This window comes from Oncorhynchus keta, chromosome 28 (genome assembly GCF_023373465.1).
Source record: "Oncorhynchus keta strain PuntledgeMale-10-30-2019 chromosome 28, Oket_V2, whole genome shotgun sequence".
NCBI lineage: Eukaryota > Metazoa > Chordata > Actinopteri > Salmoniformes > Salmonidae > Oncorhynchus > Oncorhynchus keta.
Genome location: NC_068448.1, coordinates 68,830,945 through 68,852,275, shown reverse-complemented (window position 1 = coordinate 68,852,275; position 21,331 = coordinate 68,830,945). Strand labels below are relative to the sequence as shown.

The 21,331-nt window shown below is 43.3% G+C and overlaps 2 protein-coding genes across 5 annotated transcripts in view; both read left to right on the top strand.

The window, feature by feature from the left end:
* The window catches only part of LOC118371119 (LIM zinc-binding domain-containing Nebulette-like), an 80,164-nt gene that overhangs the window by 30,286 nt on the left and 28,547 nt on the right, over positions 1 to 21,331 (top strand). The window contains exon 5 of the mRNA XM_035756440.2: positions 11,563 to 11,670. Within this exon, the coding sequence (XP_035612333.1) occupies positions 11,563 to 11,670 (108 nt within the window). The remainder of the gene's footprint in view (positions 1 to 11,562; positions 11,671 to 21,331) is intronic.
* The window catches only part of LOC118371120 (nebulette-like), a 34,001-nt gene continuing 24,360 nt past the window's right edge, over positions 11,691 to 21,331 (top strand). For 3 of the 4 annotated variants that reach the window (XR_008083913.1, XR_008083914.1, XM_052483745.1), the window contains exons 1-2: positions 11,691 to 13,974; positions 19,356 to 19,897. The gene's annotated coding sequence lies outside the window, so the exon portion shown is untranslated. The remainder of the gene's footprint in view (positions 13,975 to 19,355; positions 19,898 to 21,331) is intronic. The other variant, XM_035756442.2, reaches the window with a different exon arrangement.

Genomic DNA, 21,331 nt, shown 5'->3' with positions numbered 1-21,331 from the left:
GTCAAAATAGATCCTACATCTGTAGCCACACCAGTGAAAAGCCACACATATGTTTTGTTCCTTTGTTATCCCTCCCTTCCTCCATGTATTGGGCAGTCAGAGCCCACATTACCTGTACAGGGACATGCAGCCAGCGCCCATCTGTCAAGAGACACACACACTCCACACACACACACACACACACACACACCACACACACACACACACACACACACACACACACACACACACACACACACACACAGGGTGTCCACATGCTGGGCCTCTGGGCAGCACACAGCCTAGTGCAGGAGACAGGAACGTCAAAGAGAGTGAGGAGTAGGAGTGCTGCATAGAGGAGGAGAGCTCACTCACAGAATCTGTTTGGTTTGCTTTACCCTGAATCTCTGGTGTACAGAGAGCTGTATATCTTTCATTCTACAGTCATATACACTGTGCCTGGATCCACAGATAGATAGCTTTACATTTATTCATTCACCTTTAAGTTTCATCACTGATCACAAACAAGGCTCTCAGCGATTCCTCTGTAATGATTAGTCTTCTGACTGTCAGAATCATCAAGGCACTCTCATCATCCTCTTCACACAGACTAAGTATCACTTTTCTAAATCATCAATGGCTTTCATTTCCCCACTCTCATATGGGCTCGTATTCATAGCTGCTGATCAAATGATGTCATCTATAGCTGCAGATGATGATTGTTAGTTACTAATATGTACAAAAGCTGAAGAAAACACACACATCCAAGTAATATTTTGCAGGTACTGCAGGTATTGCATATACATATAAATAGGAATGAAAACGCTGCACACTGCTGTTCATGCTCCCATATGATTTTATTGATACAGCGTTTCGGCCCTTAGGTTTTCATAATTGATTTATACAATGGGTGGGTCTCATCCTGAATGCTGATTGGTTAAAACCACATTCCAGCCAGTGTCTATTCCACAAGTTACCACCAACTAAATCTATGATGTTAAAATACTGTACCTATTTACTCTGTTCCATCTGACTGAGCAATCCACGGTCTCATCAGCCCAGCCAGGCAAGTTATAAACTTGATCTCCACTATAAAAAGCATCTAGACATTATCTCACATTTCTTATAGACTAACATTTAGTTTTCAACAGCAGAGATTTGTATAAACCTTGATGTCTGTCTCTTCGACATTTGCAACATTGTTTCAATATTCAAATTCGATCTCCAGCTGTCCCTTAGTAATAAACATATCGGGACGAGACAGACAGGCAATCAGCGTTTCTCAGGCAGTCGAAATCATGAATCAGCATAATTGTTATGGATATATAGAAAGAAATGTCAATTGAAAAAATATAGAACAAAACGTGCAGCTAGTTTGCAGTCTTTCTAGCTTCAGTTTGAAGTGATTGTGTTAGCTGGCTAGCTCTCGACCAACAGTGTCCTGACGAGAGAGCACATTTTCAATGCCAGGTGAAATCACGCATCATTAGATCATTGTTATGGATGTGTCCAAATAAATGTCACTAGAAAACAGCAAATGGAGCTACTTGTAACGCTCGTCTTCTTCCTCTGAGGAGGAGTAGGAGAGATCGGACCAATGCACAGCGTGGTAAGTGTTCATAGCTTTTAATGACGTACTAGAACACTGAACAAAACAATAAATTACAAACCAACAGTCCTGTAAGGTGAAAGACAAAAACACTAAACAGGAAATAACCACCCACAACTCAAAAGTGAAACCAGGCTACCTAAGTATGGTTCTCAATCAGGGACAACGATTGACAGCTGCCTCTGATTGAGAACCATACCAGGCCAAACACAGAAATCCCAAATCATAGAAAAAAGAACATAGACAACCCACCCAACTCACGCCCTGATCATACTTAAAACAAAGACATAACAAAAGAACTAAGGTCAGACCGTGACACTTCTGCTGTTATTCTGGCTGCCCTTTGACATGACTGTAATTTAGCTGTAGTAGGCTAGCTAGCAAGCAAGAGATAAGAGCGATGCCAGCCAGTATGGCAATGGAACATTTAGAACAAACGACTGGCTCAAGTCCGTAGATACAGATCAAAAAGACTGAACAACTGGGTCGCGACTCTGGCAATCAAACCGATAGAACGAACGACCACCCGGCTTGGGTTGCAACCCTAGATTTGTGTCGGGACTATATTTTGTGGAAGGACGAAATAGTTTGAATAAATTAATCAAAAAACGTTTTTAATGAAAATATGTAAATCATTGGTAACCTGTTGTATAAAAGTGATAATGCCCTCGAAGCCGGTGCTTGGAGAATATATTGGATATATTGGCACAACACCGTTATCACTTAAATGGATGCCGACGAAGACCAACACGTCAAAACATTGTGTCAATTAAATAACCTGGGAGCATACGTCTTACTGTTTTACTAATATGTGTCATTTAGCAGAGGCTTTTATCCTAAGCGTCTTATAGTGCCTGCATACATTTTCATATAGGTGGCCCAGAGGGAATCTAACCCACAATCCTGACGTTGCAATTACCATGCATCTGAGCCATACACAGCCCCTTCACTGTTTGTCAACATTCATCCAACTTTATCAGTAGATCAGGGTTTACAATGTGCTGTGCACACACACACACACACACACACACACACACTGTGTGGATGGGAAAAGAACACCTTGTCTCTGCTTTGCACACCAGCAATTCATTCTTTGACCTGTTTTTCGGAGCACATTCTCAATGGCAGCGGCACGTCAGTAATGAGGTCATTTAAGCTTGAGGTAACTCATCTGAGGGGCCAATAGGGTCTCTGGCTCCGCTGGAGATTTCCCTGAGTAACGTATGGCTCTATTTACATGGCCCCAAAGTGTAAAGAGAGATGATCATGTTGAAAATAAAAAGTTGTTGAAGAAAGGAGTATGTCTTTTTATCCTTCTGCTTCTAGCTATAGATGGGCATACTGGATACACATCTAGTCTTATACATCACATTCTAATCTTTGAATGTCGTTTCTACGCCAACCTTTGTCGCTGGATACACCTGTTTCTTTCTCTGTTTAAAGGTTAACGGAATTACGACAGGATAGGAGTAGGACTAGGGAGACAGAGTAGAAGGAGCACGAAGTGCGTAGGGCTCACAGTGGATCGAACCAGGATCCCCACTACAATATTGTGAGAGACCGTCTACAATCAATCATCTTCTACCAATAGGTTTTCTCAACCTTCATTTGGTAACAAAAATGTGGTATAATATTTGCTGTATCTTGGGCCTACATTAGAACATCAGACAGCCTATTAAGGGCAGGTTGGGAGATTATGTAGTATAGAGGACATTGTCAGAACAAGTTTTTGTCTTCTATGTCAGGGGGCAGTCATACAGCACTCACTCCCTCTAAGCTGGACTCTCTAGGTGTCTCTGTTAGCTGACTGTTAGCTTTTAGCCTGAAATAAGATAGGTTCTCTGGGTGTGACCGTTAGCTGACTGTTAGCTTTTAGCCTGAAATAAGCTGGGCTCTTTGGGTGTGACCGTGAGCTGACTGTTAGCGTTTAGCCTGAAATAAGCCGGGGTCGCTGGGTGTGACCGTTAGCTAACTGTTAGCTTTTAGCCTGAAATAAACTGGGCTCTCTGGGTGTTGATCGTTATCTGACTGTTAGCTTTTAGCCTGAAATAAGATAGGCTCTCTGGGTGTGACCGCTAGCTGAAAAAATTCACCAAAACAGCCTGTCCTGTGGTGCATCACTGTGGCCAAGCTTCCTGCCATCCATGACCTCTATACCAGGCGGTGTCAGAAGAAGGCCCTAAAAATTGCCACAGACTTCAGCCACCCTAGTCATAGACTGTTCTAGTCATAGACTGTTCTCTCTGTTATCGCACGGCAAGCAGTGCTGGAGCACCAAGTCTAGGTCCAAAAGGCTCCTTTACAGCTTCTACCCCCCCCAGTTCATCAAATGGCTGCCCGGACTATTTGCATTTATTTTACGCTGCTGCTACTTGCTGTTATTATCTATGCATAGTAACTTTAACACTTCTTACTGTACATTTATACTACCGTTCAAAAGTTTGGGGTCATTTAGAAATGTCCTTGTTTTTGAAAGAAAAACACATTTTTGGTCCATTAAAATAACATCAAATTTATCAGAAATACAGTGTAGACATTGTTAATGTTGTAAATGACTATTGTAGCTGGAAACGGCAGCATAGGGGTACAGAGGCCCATTATCAGCAACCATCACTCCTGTGTTCCAAAACTGGCCTTCTTTAGACTAGTTGTGTATCTGGAGCATCAGCATTTGTGGGTTCGATTACAGGCTCAAAATGGCCAGAAGAAACAACAAAAAATGTATTCTAAAACTCGTCGGTCTATTTTTGTTCTGAGAAATGAAGGCTATTCCATGAGAGAAATTGCCAAGAAACCTGAAGATTTGCCAAGAAACCTTTGCGCATGGAATAACCATCATTTCTCAGAACAAGAATAGACTCAGGAGTTTCAGAAGAAAGTCCTTTGTTAGGAGTTTCAGAAGAAAGTCCTTTGTTTCTGACCATTTTGAGCCTGTAATCCTACCCACAAATGCTGATGCTCGAGATACTCAACTTGTCTAAAGAATGAGAGTTTTTTTTTTGCTTCTTTAAGCAGAACAACAATTTTCAGCTGTGCTAACATAATTTCAAAAGGGTTTCTAATGATCAATTAGCCTTGTAAAATTATAAACTTGGATTAGCTAACACAATGTGCCATTGGAACACAGGAGTGATGGTTGCTGATAATGGGCCTCTGTACGCCTATGTAGATATTCCATAAAAAGCCGTTTCCAGCTACAATAGTCATTTACAACATTAACAATGTCTACAGTGTATTTCTGATCAATTCAATACTATTTTAATGGACAAAAATTTAGCTTTTCTTTCAAAAACAAGGACATTTCAAAGTCACCCCAAACTTTTGAACGGTAGTGTACAAATTACCTAAATTACCTCAATTAACCTGTACCTCTGCACATTTACTCAATACCGGTACCGATGTATATATAGCCCCGTTATTCTTATTTTATTGCTTTACTTTTTCAACTTTATTTGGTGAATATTTTCTTAACCCTTATTTTTCTTAAAAATGCATTTTTGGTTAATTAAGGGCTTGTCAGTAAGCATGGGGTGACACGGTGGCCTAGTGGTTAGAGCTTTGGACTAGTAACCGGAAGATTGCAAGTTCAAATCCCCAAGCTGACAAGGTACAAATCTGTCGTTCTGCCTCTGAACAAGGCAGTTAACCCACTGTTCCTAGGCCGTCATTGAAAATAAGAATTTGTTCTTAACTGACTTGCCTAGTTAAATAAAGGTAAAAACATTATTTATTTTTTAATTTAATTTTTTTTAATCACGGTTTGGCCTGTTGTATTCGGTGTGTGTGACAAATACGATTTGATTTGACACCGTTAATTGTATGAAGAACTAGGATAATGGAAGTGACTCACTGACAGACTAGCGCCTTTTTGTATGTGTTTGACATGTTTGTGTTTGGTAACATGTTTGGGCATCAGATTATTGGCTTACGGGAGGGACAGAAGGACGCACGCACGCACGCACGCACGCACGCACGCACGCACGCACGCACGCACGCACGCACGCACGCACGCACGCACGCACGCACGCACGCACACGCACGCACGCACGCACGCACACACACACACACACACACACACACACACACACACACACACACACACACACACACACACACACACACACACACACACACACACACACACACACACACACACACACACACAGAGACACAGAGAGAGAGAGTTCCACTAAGTGGTTTCCTAAAGGAGTCAAGCTATGTCACAGACCAGGGAGAGGGGCATCACACACTCACACACACACACACTAGTACGTGAAATACAGATGTCTATCAATCACTCCAGTCTCTCACTTTCAGAACTAGCTATTGCACGTTGAGTGTTCATCTGTCATTGATTCATCTTCATGTGTGTTTTGTCCTATGAGTGTGTCTGTTAAATACGCTCGTTTCTCTCTCCATGTGAGAGAGGAGACACTGTCCTGGCATCGTGCCTGATGCACTTTCAGCTTTTGTCCGTTAACTGGCCGAGGACAATACTCCCTCTCTGTCCCCTAGCTGGATGAGTGACCCTGACACAGTCACTGAGCGCATATTTGCCCCTGCTCATATTGTCTGGTGACCAAGCACCCCCCACAATGGCTGTGTAGACCACTCTGTGTGACCAGATGATCTGAAATACTATGAGTCAGAGAAACCATGTGAGGTAGCCATCCACCCCTCTAAAATCAGCCCACAATTCTTTGCAAACCCAGTCAGTGTCACCAACTTATACTGATCCCAGTCCATAAAACCAACCGAGCGCATCCTCAGTGTAGAGAAGCATCCTCAGTGGAGAGCAGCATCCACAGTATAAAACAGCATTCTCTGTGGAGAGCAGCATCCTCTGTGGAGAGCAGCATCCTCTGTGGAGAGCAGCATCCACAGTATAAAACAGCATCCTCTGTGGAGAGCAGCATCCTCTGTGGAGAGCAGCATCCTCTGTGGAGAGCAGCATCCTCTGTGGAGAGCAGCATCCTCTGTGGAGAGCAGCATCCTCTGTGGAGAGCAGCATCCTCAGCAGCCATGTCTTTGTTTGTTATTGCTGTCTCTATCGGTGCTGTCCACAGTTGCAGTAATAAAAGAGACCGTTAATTACCCAACATTGGCATTTACCGGCCAGTGTCTGGTAATAACGGACTCTTTCTCTCTTCCTCCCTCCCTCTCTCTCATTCTCTGTTCCTCCCTCCCTCTCTCTCATTCTCTCTTTCTCCCTCCCTCTCTCTCTTTCTCTCTTCCTCCCTCCCTCTCTCTCTTTCTCTCTTCCTCCCTCCCTTAAAATTAACAGTAAACATTATACTCACAACAGTTCCATTTCAAATGTCATATTATATCTATATGCAGTGTTGTAACAATGTGCAAATAGTTGAAGTACAAAAGGGAAAATAAATAAACATAAATATGGTTTGTATTTACAATGGGGTTTGTTCTTCACTGTTTGCCCTTTTATTGTGGCAACAGGTCACAAATCTTGCTACTGTGATGGCACAATATGGTATTTTCACCAAATAAATAATTATTTATGGGTTTGTGTAATCTAAAGGAAATAAACTCAGCAAAAAAAATAAATTCCTCTCACTGTCAACTGTGTTTATTTTCATCAAATTTAACGTGTAAATATTTGTATGAACATAGCAAGATTCAACAACTGAGACATAAACTGAACACGTTCCACAGACATGTGACTAACAGAAATGGAATAATGTGTCCCTGAACAAAGTGGGGTCAAAATCAAAAGTAACAGTCAGTATCTGGTGTGGCCACCAGCTGCATTAAGTACTGCAGTGCATCTCCTCCTCATGAACTGCACCAGATTTGCCAGTGCTTGCTGTGTGATGTTACCCCACTCTTCCACCAAGGCACCTGCAAATTCCTGGACATTTCTGGGGGGAATGGCCCTAGCCCTCCCCCTCCAATCCAACAGGTCCCACCCAGACGTGCTCAATGGGATTGAGATCCGGGTTCTTCGCTGGCCATGGCAGAACACTGATATTCCTGTCTTGCAGGAAATCACGCACAGAACGAGCAGTATGGCTGGTAGCATTGTCATGCTGGAGGGTCATGTCAGAATGAGCCTGCAGGAAGGGTACAACATGAGGGAGGAGGATGTCTTCCCTGTAACGCACAGCGTTGAGATTGCCTGCAATGACAACAAGCTCAGTCCGATGATGCTGTGACACACCACCCCAGACCATGACAGCCACTCTACCTCCAAATTGATCCCGTTCCAGAGTACAAGCCTCGGTGTAACGCTCATTCCTTCGACGATAAACGCAAATCCGACCATCACCCCTGGTGAGACAAAACCATGACACGTCAGTGAAGAACACTTTTTGCCAGTCCTGTCTGGTCCAGCGACGGTGGGATTGTGCCAATAGGCGATGTTGTTGCCAGTAATGTCTGGTGAGGACCTGCCTTACAACAAGCCTACAAGCCCTCAGTCCAGCCTCTCTCAGCCTATTGCGGACAATCTGAGCACTGATGAGGGATTGTGCATTCCTTGTGCGTTCCTGGTGTAACTCAGTTGTTGTTACCCTCCTGTACACCTGTCCCGCAGGTGTGATGTTTGGGTCTCATAGTACGGACATTGCAATTTATTGCCCTGGCCACATCTGCAGTCCTCATGCCTTCTTGCAGCATGCCTAAAGCATGTTCACGCAGATGAGCAGGGACCCTGGTCATCTTTCTTTTGGTGTTTTCAGTAGAAAGGCCTCTAGTGTCCTAAGTTTTCATAACTGTGACCTTAATTGCCTACCGTCCGTAACGACCGTTCCACAGATGCATGTTCATTAATTGTTTTTGGTTCATTGAACAAGCATGGGAAACAGTGTTTAAACCCTTTACAATGAAGATCTGTGAAGTTATTTTGACATTTTTACAAATTATCTTTGAAAGACAGGGTCCTGAAAAAGGGACCTTTTTTAACTGAGTTTGTGTCTCTGATATGGTCATACATTTGGCAGGAGGTTAGGAAGTGCAGCTCAGTTTCCACCTCATTTTGTGGGCAGTGTGCACATAGCCTGTCTTCTCTTGAGATCCAGGTCTGCCTACGGTGGCCTCTCTCAATAGCAAGGCTATCCTCACAGAATCTGTGCATAGCTTTCCTTAATTTTGGGTCATTCACAGTGGTCTGTTTAGGGCCAAATAGCTTCATCTCTCTGTAAGTGATTTGTTATGGAATGTTTGCAGTCCTGTTAAGTACTTAATTTAAAAAATGTAAGTCGTTTTTTGGGGTATCTGTACTCTACTAATTTATATTTTTGATTACTTTTACTCCACAACTTTTCTCTCTCTCTGTCTGTCTGTCACGACTTCCATCGAAGTTGGTCCCTCTACTTGTTCGGGCAGCGTTCGGCGGTCGACGTCACAGGTTTTCTAGCCGCCACCGATCCACTTTTCATTTTCCATTTGTTTTGTCTTTATTGTACACACCTGGTTTCCATTCCCATAATTATAGGTTCCTTATTTAACCCTCTGGCTCCCCAATGGTTTTGTGCGTGTTTGTTCATTTGTAAGTTAGTCTGTATTTGTGAACTTGATTATTTTCCTTCTTGGAATTTTGTTGTTTTGAGTAAAGTTACGTGAATTATTCATCTCTGTGTCCTGCGCCTGACTCCGCCTTACCTGCTACACCTAGACGCCTTACTCTGTTTGTCTGTTTGTCTTGTCTGTTTGTCTTGTCTTGTCTGTCTCGCTCTCTCGCTCTCTCGCTCTCTCGCTCTCTCGCTGTGCTTACTGACTGTAACAGGGGAGCAAAGCAGAGCATTTCTCATCACTACCCAATAGACACAAGCTTCTTCACACCAACTGAGATGCCCTGTTAGTGTCTATATCTATATATCTGTTTCCATCAAAGCACACTGGTACACTTTGAAGTGTCTGCATAATGGATGTATTACGCAATGTACGAGTTCTGTACATGTGACATTTTAATGTGTGTATCAGTGAGTCACCCAGCAGAAGCAAGCGCTGAGAAGACTGGGGGTGGCAGGTAGCCTAGTGATTAGAGGCATCAACTGGAGGGATGCCAGTTCAAATCTGGCGGGAAGTGAGCTGGCATCTGGAGGGTTGCTGGTATCAATTCCTAGATGACATTTTGCCCTTGAGCAAGGCACTTAACCTCCCACAGCAACAGCTCCCAGTGCGTGGCAGCTCCCGCACCTCTCCAAAACCTGTATGTGTATGTGAGAGGTTGGGTTAAAAACAGAAGTCAAATTTCGGTTGGACCTTGGGTGCAATTGACCAATAAAGGTATATTAATCTTATGAGAGGACCTGAGAACGTATTTCATTCATATGATGTGTAACATAGACCGTATTTATGTGAGCTTCTAGCTCCTGGTAGTCGGTATGCAGACTTTTGCTCCAGCCCTGCTGTGTGAAATCTCAGAGGAACGAACTGCCCCTTCGTCCCAGCTGTTTCCTTGTGCTGTCAGTATGACATGAACGCCGGGCATATTTATCAGCCCGTGTTTTTCAAGCTCTAATTTGATAGGCTAATGATATGAGTAATAACTCACTGGTTGAGCCTTACATAACGGTAGCAAAGCCCCTGGATAAAAGACTATTACTACTGAAGGACAGAATATCACCAATGATAGGCTACTTTGGGGTGAAATCCGTGAGAAAGTTACAGATGCACAAATATCGTGCCCCCAAAACATGCTAACCTTTCACCCTTACCAATAACAGAGGAGGTTAGCATTTTTGGGGGGTATGATATTTATTTCTCTCTAACTTTCTCACTAATGATTATTCATGATTTTATTCATGATTATACGTAACCATGGTAGCATCCACATTCATGTGGAAGTGTCCAGAAACATATTCTATTGTTATTTACAATAACAATTACTCCAAAATGACATAATACGTTATTTACCATTAATTTATATTGTGCACAACCTAACCCGAAACACAACCAAAACAAACTACTAATGCAGCCAACAAGTTTGTAGAGTAGTCATTGTGTGCTAGGAATATGGGACCAAATACTCAACTTTTGACTAAATGTAATACACTATAAGTGAATTTGTCCAAATATTCATGACACCTTCAAATGGGAGGACTAGATAGATAAATTGCTTTCATTTCTAAATGGTTAAACAGCTATGTATGAAAATACCCTCAAATAAAAGGTGACATTATGTACTGTCACTTCATAGAAATTATTTGATCTCACATCCAAAATGCTGCCGTATAAAGCAAAATGAAAGTTTTAGCTTCACTGTCAAAATATATACGTGGGGCAGTGTATGTCAAACGTTTTCATGTGTCCTGCACCACACCCAAATTGCCCTTCGGGGACAAAAAAAGTTCTAGTGAATTGAATTGAGCCTATATAATTATGTTAAGTTTCTTTACAATCCTATATAGCAGTCTAGTGATGTATAAATGATTCCTAGTGTAATTATTCTGCACATTAAGATAACGATCAGGTGTGAACATTAATACTTTATGTCAGAGCTTATGTGAGACTTCAAAGTGTTGGAGAATTAAAGCTCTTGAAACTCCAAGAGGCTAGTCAAGGATGAAGAGTGGTCTAATTTGTGTTTAATATGTTCCCTACAGAAAACTATTCTATAGCATGTGGGTTTCTACAACATGAAAGGCTTTGAATCAATAATCATTTTGTTGGAATTGTTGTCTTGCTCTTCAGTGATAAAAGGAACTGCAAAACAACTGGCACTTTCAATTCACCCCCTTTATCTTCTGTTTTTTTCAGAGAATAAATGGAACCAAGAACAAACTTAAATTGACCAGTTTATTTCCAAACAAAACATGTATTTTTCTTTAGACTAAGCTCTTTTTACCCCGGTATCTTCACTTCAGAACAGTAGGCTCTCCACTTTCCCATCACAACACTTGCCAGACTATTGTGCTGAAGTTTAGAATCACTGTTGAAAGGCAGCATTTTCAGATGGCAAAGTTTTACAAATAAGTACTGTTTTGAAACCTCATCCCTGTCTCTTGTTTCAGGTGAAATACAAAAAGGACTTTGAGGATAGCAAAGGCAGAGGCTTCAGCATTGTATCGGACACGCCAGAGCTGCAGAGACTGAGAAAGACACAGGAGCAGATCAGTAATGTATGCTTCGTGAGGTCACGTTCTCTATACCCCTTGGTCACCATGGTTACCCCTCCTTCCTCTTCCTATCCTTGTGTTACCTCATCAAACCCCTGACCTTATCCGGGTGTGGGTGTCCTGTTTGTATTGCTGTGGGGAGTCTGTTACAATGTTACATAATGTGGAGGAATGGAGGAGAGGAAAGTGTGTGTGTGTGTGTGTGTGTGTGTGTGTGTGTGTGTGTGTGTGTGTGTGTGTGTGTGTGTGTGTGTGTGTGTGTGTGTGTGTGTGTGTGTGTGTGTGTGCGTGTGTGTGTGTGGAACGAAAGCCTGCTGGGAAGTGGAGCCTGAAAGCTGGACCAGTGTGTGAATCAGAGGGTGTATTTTGGTCACTGAGCAAAATCACGGGTTTGCACCACATAAGCACTCAATATACACTGAGTGTACAAAACATTAGGATCACCGTCCAAATATTGAGTTGCACTCCCTTTTGCCCTCAGAACAACCTCAATTTGGGCCTCCCGAGTGGCGAACTGGTCTAAGGCACTGTATCACAGTGTTTGAGGCGTCACTACAGAACCAGGTTCGATCCCAGGCGGTGTCACATCCAGTCGTGACCAGGAGAACCATCAAGCGATGCACAATTGGCCCAGCGTCGTCCAGGTTAGGGGAGGGTTTGGCCGGCAGGGATTTCCTTTCGCGCTTTAGAGACTCCTTGTGGTGGGCTGAGCACCAGCAAGCTGACTTCGGTTGCCTACTGGATGGTGTTTCCTCCGACGCATTGGTGGGGCTGGCGTCCGGGTTAAGCGAGCAGTGTGTCAAGAAGCAGTGATGCTTGGCAGGGTCATGTTTCGGAGGACGCATGGCTCTCAACCTTCGGCTCTCCCGATGAGTGATGAGACAAGACTGTAACTACCAATTGGATATCACCACATTAGGGGGTAGAAGTTCAAAAAAGAAATTAATAAATAAAAAAAGAACAGCTTCAATTCATCGAGGCATGGCTACAAGCTGTTGAAAGTGATGCTGTTGACTCAAATGCTTCCCACAGTTGTGTCAAGTTGACTGGATGTTCTTTGGGTGGGGGACCATTCTTTATACAAATGGGAAACTGTTGAGCTTGAAAAACCCAGCATGGTTACAGTTCTTGACACACTCAAACCGGTGTGCCTGGCACCTACTACCATACCCCGTTCAAAGTCACTTAAATCCATGTCTCAATTGTCTCAAGGCTTAAAAATAATTTTTAACCTGTCTTCTCCTCTTCATTTATACTGATTGAAGTGGATTTAAATGGTGACATCAATAAGGATCATAGCTTTCACCTGGAGTCACCTGACCAGTCTGTCTTCGAAAGAGCAGGTTTACTTAATGTTTTGAACACTCAGTGTTTGCTCCTCTTTCTCCTATCTTCTCTTATCGGCTCCTATTGTCTCCTATCGACTCCTATATTCTCTTTACGACTCATATCGACTCTTATATTCTCTTAATGACTCCTATCGACTCCAACATTCTCTTAACAACTCCTAATCTCTCTTCTGTATTGCAGACTCTATTGAAATAATACAATAACATAATGTCTGTTTACCTTTTTCATAATGACACACACTACAGTATACACACACACACCCACAGTACACGCACACACTACAGTACTGGTAAGTGCACGAGGGGCCTTCATACGGCCTGTATCAGTTTATGTAGATGACACAAAACATGTAAGCGGTGCGAGTGAACATCCTTGTCCAATCCCTCCAATCAAGAGTGTGCTGAGACCAAATGTGTTGTTAAACGAATTCAACACTTCTATCAGGTGAGAAATCTCAAGTGCTTCAGTTACCTCAGGTGCATCTCAATAGTATAATGTGGCTTCCTCTTCGTCTCGTCTCCATCAGCTACATAAGATAGAGTGGGTGAATGCACACGGTGGATTCCTACCAGGGAGTTACTTTCTGCTGTTATGTGTTTTCACATCAGTGCAAAGGAAAGGAGAGGACACTGCTTTAAACTGATGATATGCACCGCTGGTCTTGGGTCGCTAGCGTACCTGTAGACGTCCAGTCATTGCACTAACGCTAGTTAGCATTGGCTCGCGAAACTGCCTCCAACTTCCTTCATACTGCAAGCAGACATAAAAACGCAGACACAAAATGAATTGCCAGAATGGTATAGTATCCCTTTAAATACAACACACTCTTAACCTTCCCCATACTGTATGTGCTCTCACTTATCTGATCTGATTTTAAGTGCACACAGGTCCTTCTGGGGGAAGAGAGTGTTACGGACGCCGTCGTCCCAGAGGCACATTGACCCACTGCTGAACCAGGTAAGCGAGCCCCACTCACTGCCCAGGGCCACCGTATTATTTACATTGACACCCCCCACCTCCCCTATTTCATTTTTACACTGCTGCTACTCACTGTTTATTATATATGCATAGTCACTTCACCCCTACCTACATGTACATATTACCTTGACTAACCTGTACCCCCGCACATTGACTCGGTACCGGTACCCCCTGTATATGTCCACGTTATTGTTATTTTATTGTGTTACTTTCTTAACTCTTCTTGAACTGCACTGTTGGTTAAGGGCTTGTAAATAAGCATTTCACGGTAAGGTGAAAGGTGACATTGTGTATTCGGCGCATGTGACAAGTCAAGTTTGATTTGAACTCTCCTGACTGCATGATCGCGTTATTCCACTGTGTAAACCCACCCGGAGGGTATTACCATAGCTACATCTACCTCCTTCATTAGCTAACACATCAGAGAGCGAGGAGGGCAATCTGAAACCTATGTGTGGTTCTGTTATTAGCCAGCCCTCTCACAAGGCTCACCTGACAGGGAGGTAAGGAACTAAAGGAAACGTGGATGGAGAGGAGGGAGGAAGATTGAAAGGAGGGAGGGAGTGGGGAGAGGTTTTTATCAGGCCCCTTTAGGTCAGTGAAGTGCTGGTTCATATAAGGACCATATCATAGACTCTGGTATGACGTCTGTGTTGTCTTCGGCTGCTTAGAAGAGAAATCAGTGAAGAGTGAGTCTTAAGGCCCTGCAGCACTACAGGCATCGTCCAGCATTGAAATCAATGAAAGCTGCTGTTTTTCTCTCATTGCGTCGACAGCGCCAAGCTCAAGAATCGCAGAGGTTCAGTTCTCGATGGCTGACGCTCGCGTTAATTTTATCTTGTGAATTGAAATAATGAGAAATACAGTTGATTTTGGTTGGTTTCTGTGTAGCAGGAGCGTCACATTGAATGAAATGTTAGTCTGCAGAGGTTTTTTTATTGTCAAAATGGCATTTTATTTTACGTTTCAAGGCAGTTTGGTTTGATTTTAATTAACTTTTTAAAATTTCATATTACCTCTGGAGGCTTTAGAAAATTCTGTTAGTTGTTCACTGATGAGATATCCTGAAAAGTGGTTTCAAATATGAGTATGTTAATGCTGCTGAACTTAAAAGCACGTCTTGGTTGTTACAGTCTGTGTTTAGAAGCACCACGCCTACCAGTCTTACCCTGTTATCAAATCCCAAACATCATGGGAAAACATGAATGTGGCTATTTATAAACCCCCCCCACACCCACACATGCAACAACAACTTCATCATACATACACATACATACAGTAGCTGTTATGAGTTATCCCTAATTTGAACATAACTGGATAGCAAGTTAGCAACTAAATCCTTCTCATGTTGCATTGAGTTTATGGGACTCCTTTTCCTTCAATGTAACCAGGATACAAAAACAGCTTTGGAATTGGTTGTTTATTGTGCTGCTGTCCATAGGATGGGTGCTAGTCTTACTAGTTGTCCCATCCCTGTTTCCCCCCTCAGTGATCTCTATGGCTACTCCTTTCCCATAACTCTCCTCTTACCCCCAGCAACTAGTTTGCAGTGTGGCATTTAGGACAGGTCTCCCTTCTAAAATATAATTTCAATCTCAATAGGATCACCTGTGTGAATACAGGATGAATCAATTATGAATAAAAATACATTTGAGCTGTTGTCCAAGTCCTATCAAGAAACAAACACAAGGTTAACTTTGGTTGCTGTAAATCCTTGCTTCTCATATGCAGGGCCATATTAACCCAGAGGCTTACAGAGGCTGAGAACTTGAAAAACATAAAGGTCCTTTAATGACAGTAGATGGCCTACTGCCGCTCTGCTGATCATCAGACAGGGAGAGGGGAGGAGGCAGGGGGCCCAAGTGGGTTCCACGAACCTGCTGCCTTGGTTGGGTGCATGATTTATTAGGGGGGAAAAAGAGAGAAAAAACATCATAGCTGTTAACCAACACAGATGTAAGTGTAACAGCAAAATAAATAGTGGGGTACCCCGTAGTCCTACCTGTGAAACATGAGTCTATCATAATCATTGAACATTAAAAAACATAATGGTCTTGTTCATGCCACATTAAAAGGTAATACATTTTTACATTTAATTGACATGTTTTTACGATAAGACTAGGCTCTAAAGCCCCGGGCCTATGATTTCTTAATCCGGCTCTTCTCATACGCCATCCCCAATGTACTGCTAACGGACCAAGGCAGTGCATTTACCATCAGTACTTAGTAAGTAGTACTGACGTGATCGAAAGCACAGACTTTTATGGTTCTGATGTTAAATGGGACTAAATGCAATGTGCAGCACTGACCACACGATCATCCCTAAGGGATTTTGTTTTGTTTTTCTCCAAATGATGTTGACAGAGCTTCAAATGAGACATAATGATGGGTCAAAACTTTTACATTTGATCTCTCGATTTTGGCTGTTTGTTGCCCCTATAAAATGGTTGAGTGAATGTTGCGGCCAGATGGTTAACCTATTTAGCCAACATCTGTCGCAGGAGAACCCAAACAGCACAGGAGAACCGAAACTCAGATCTATAAGGTTCCTCCTCTGCTAAGATGTTCTTTGCTCCATAGGACTACAGCCAATTAACTACAGGGATTGATGGTTGTATTGCCACTCAATTGGCTTCTCTGGGCCGGATGAATAACGGTCAATGACAGAGGGAGGTTTAGCCCACTCAACTGTAAATGAATATTGATGAACTTGCAATATCATCCCAGTTTACCTTTGTTGGAAGTTGTGGCAGAATTGTAAAAGTCTGTGATTGGCTGGCAATGACACTTGGCTGTCAGTGATGACGGTTTTCCACAGTAACGGCTTTGTCTGTGTTGAGTTGCCCAAAGCTTTTCCTGCTGTTTAGTACAATCTAGTGCTGATTGCAGAGTAGCAGTTGTGGTTAGGAGGGTGGACATGAGGTACTGATGGTGATGACGGATTTCAGTCAGAAAAACTTAACCCTTAACAGTATCCTATAAAATTGACAGTGAAAGCATGTGGTTGTATTAGATATGTTAGGTGTGTTATTTTTCTTAAAACTGCATTGTTGGTAAGTAAGCATTTCACTGTAATGACACCTGTTGTATTCGGCGCATGAGACAAATACAATTTGATTTGAATTGACCCCACTAATAGCCATTCTATGCTCGACAAATAGTGTCGCATTGTTTTGAGCCTTTTTGTGTCTTCTAAATCAGCTACCATAGCTCTGCTCAGTGCCTTTGAGATAAGAGTCGAGGCACATAGCCACACGCAGCAAGAATAGAGCCTCCTCTGACTGCCTATTGACTTTCATTTTGCCAATAGGGAGTGCAGACATTGTGCTAGAGCTATTGACTGGCTAAATGTTATGCCCACGGCATCTAGTTTTGAAACAATGGCATTCTTTCAGATTAGAATGTCCATGTGTTGTATTCGTTTGCCATCTCTTTCACTTTTCGGGGTAATTTAAATGGATGAAAGCAAGGGCACTGAGAACAATGCAGAACAACTTGATTTGTTTGTCTTTTTGAGAATTGTCATTGCTGACGACTTTACACCTACAAGTGGATTTCCTCATATTACATCTTGGCAGGATACATAATAACGACAAGTGTTGCTTGTTGCAACATGAGTCACTGGGCCAAATTGTATTTCCTCACTGTGATGTCAGGACTCCAAATACTGTAAGTCTGTCATCCAGTTAAATCTAGCTGCTGCTTTGTGCCATACAAACCCAATGCAACCCTATAGTAGTCAAGTCTAAATGAGGGATATTGAATGTTAATATCCATTATTCGTGTCCTGCTGCATCCAAACAGCTTATTTGGACACTTGAGTGGGAGGATGGGAGTCTGGTCATGTTCTTTTCATGCCAACTCCTCCAAATCTGCTTTTTTGACTTCAACAGTTCACTACCCTCCCCTGGTCTCTTCATGCTGTCATTGTTACCCAGCAAAAGCTGCTGAAGGTTAATGAGGGTGTTGCCTTTTTGGACTTGCACTTGTTATCTCAAATAATAAAAATACGTTAAAAAATGCTTTTGAGACCAAAAACTAGTGTGACGATTGACATTTTAGAGGGGTTGTCTGGATTGAGATATTCCTTCCAGTGTTCGACACCTTTTCTGAACTTCCTACCTTTAAGACTGGCCCTCTGATACACATGTACAGTATCACCAACAATAATGCCCCATGTGGGGTCTAAATCGGAAAAGCAGAGATGATAAAGGAGTACCCAACATCGAGTCGAGAGGGAGAATTGAGCAGGGATAAGGAGTACCCAACGTCGAGAGGGAGAGTTGAGCAGGGGTGATAAGGAGTACCCAACATTGAGTCGAGAGGGAGAGTTGAGCCAGAAAATAAAAGCGTTCTGACTCTTTTTTTTGTTATTATTTTTTAAAACATTTATTTCACCGTTATTTAACCAGGTAGGCCAGTTGAGAACAAGTTCTCATTTACAACTGCGACCTGGCCAATATAAAGCAAAGCAGTGCGACAAAAACAACAACAGAGTTACACATGGGATTAACAAACGTACAGTCAATAGAAATAGAAAAAAATATATGTAAATGTAGTAAGATTAGGCAAGAAGTAAATGTATGTAAATGTAGTAAGAAGGCAATAAATAGGCCATAGTGGCGAAATAATCACAATTTAGCATTAATACTGGAGTGATGGATGTGTAGATGATGATGTGCAAGTAGAGATACAGGGGCGCAAAAGAGCAAAACAAATATTATAATAATAACAATATGGGGATGAGGTAGTTGGGTGTGCTATTTACAGATGGGCTGTGTACAGGTGCAGTGATCGGTAAGCTGCTCTGACAGCTGATGCTTAAAGTTACTGAGGGAGATATAAGTCTCCAGCTTTTTTGCAATTCGTTCCAGTCACTGGCAGCAGAGAACTGGAAGGAAAGGCATCCAAAGTAGGTGTTGGCTTTGGGGATTACCAGTGAAATATACCTGCTGGAGCGCGTGCTACAGGTGGGTGTTGCTATGGTGACCAGTGAGCTGAGATAAGGCAGGGCTTTACCTAGCAAAGACTTATAGATGATCTGGAGCCAGTGGGTTTGGCGACGAATATGTAGCGAGGGCCAGCCAATGAGAGCATACAGGTCGCAGTGGTGGGTGGTATATGGGGCTTTGGTGACAAAATGGATGGCACTGTGATAGCTACATCCAATTTGCTGAGTAGAGTGTTGGAGTCTATTTTGTAAATGACATCGCCAAAGTCAAGGATCGGTAGGATAGTCAGTTTTACGAGGGTATGTTTGGCAGCATGAGTGAAGGAGGCTTTGAAGGAGGCTCTTAGGCTGGTCACGTCCATCACCTGCCTCAAAACCACCGCTTTTGTGTATTTTACTTTGTTTTCAGTCACCTGGATGGAAGGTACATCGGATGAAACGGTCACCTTGATGGAAGGAATGTCAGAGGAAACGGTCACCTTGATGGAAGTAATGTGAGAGGAACGATCACCTTGATGGAAGTAATGTGAGAGGAACGATCACCTTGATGGAAGTAATGTGAGAGGAACGATCACCTTGATGGAAGGAACGTCGGAGGAAATGGTCACCTTGATGGAAGGAACGTCTGAGGAAACGGACACCTGGATGGAAGGAACGTCTGAGGAAACGGACACCTGGATGGAAGGAACGTCTGAGGAAACGGACACCTGGATGGAAGGAACGTCTGAGGAAACGGACACCTGGATGGAAGGAACGTCTGAGGAAACGGACACCTGGATGGAAGGAACGTCTGAGGAAACGGACACCTGGATGGAAGGAACGTCTGAGGAAACGGACACCTGGATGGAAGGAACGTCTGAGGAAACGGACACCTGGATGGAAGGAACGTCTGAGGAAACGGACACCTGGATGGAAGGAACGTCTGAGGAAATATTGTCGGGAGATGCAGCGGTGAGTGAATGTGGCGCAGGTGGTGAAGCTGAGGTGAGAACGCCGGCTGGCATTGCCCCGGCCAGTGTGTCTTTCTGATGAAGCTGAGGTGAGACTGCCGGCTGGCATTGCCCCGGCCAGTGTGTCTTTCTGATGAAGCTGAGGTGAGAACGCCGGCTGGCATTGTCCCGGCCAGTGTGTCTTTCTGATGAAGCTGAGGTGAGAACGCCGGCTGGCATTGCCCCGGCCAGTGTGTCTTTCTGATGAAGCTGAGGTGAGAACGCCGGCTGGCATTGCCCCGGCCAGTGTGTCTTTCTGATGAAGCTGAGGTGAGACTGCCGGCTGGCATTGCCCCGGCCAGTGTGTCTTTCTGATGAAGCTGAAATTAGAACGCCGGCTGGCATTGCCCCGGCCAGTGTATCTTTCTGATGAGGCTGAGGTGGGAACGCCGGCTGGCATTGCCCCGGCCAGTGTGTCTTTCTGATGAAGCTGCGGGAGGAATTATACCTACTGTAGCTAAGTGCTTTGTTTTCCTGTCAGACCTCGGTTGCTAAGCACGTCTTGCGCAGACCCAGTGTGTACGTCTCCAGGAGGTGCCGTGTTCTGACAAGCGACATAAGTAGGATTCCTCCTCTGTGTTCTCTGATGCATCCTGTTGTTGTTGTGGGAGGCTGTGGCAGGATTCACTGCAGTGTCCAGTAATGAGATGTAGCCACCTGTAAAGGGTTTGGAGGAAAGCCCTTGAGGGATTTAGTCATGCCTACACCTCAGCACCACAGATGAAGAGGCGTGTGGCCTAATCTGGGGATAATTCATCTGGACTGAAATGAGTGTGAGCCCTATTTTGTGCTCAACACCACTAGGAGAGAGAGTTTATATTGGAAGGTAAACTCAAAGAGAGGTGTGTCTGGAGGCTGAAGGGGTCCTAAAATGTACACTGTAGGCAATACAGCCCACTGGACACAGACGTAATTTCAACATCTAGTTTAGATTAGCATTTGATTCAGTTGTGAACCAAAAAATATGGAGACGGCTACTTCGGTGCGCTCATACAGGAGTAGTAAAGGCCCAGTGCACTACTTTTGTAAAAATAAAAAAATGTAACATTCTGATTTATCAGGGGGTGCTGCAGCATCCTCAGCACCCCTACATGGAAATGACGTTGATTCAACCAGTGTTTGCCCAGTGGTAGAGGACTGTCTCTTCTATAGCTAGAGAGCAACTGTGAACCAGACGAGCATAGAAATGTGTAGATTAGATCATAATTCCATCCCTCTACTCCAAATCAGAAGGTCATTTTAGAGTAACTATGGTGATACGATGATTTAAATTATTTATGTTCTTTATGGCTGTCAAAGTGAAGGAGTGTGTGCTTCCCTCCCATTAAATAAGAAGAACGAGATCTAGAGAAGTATAACGTAGGCAGCTATTTTGGATTTCAGTTGCTTATCATTC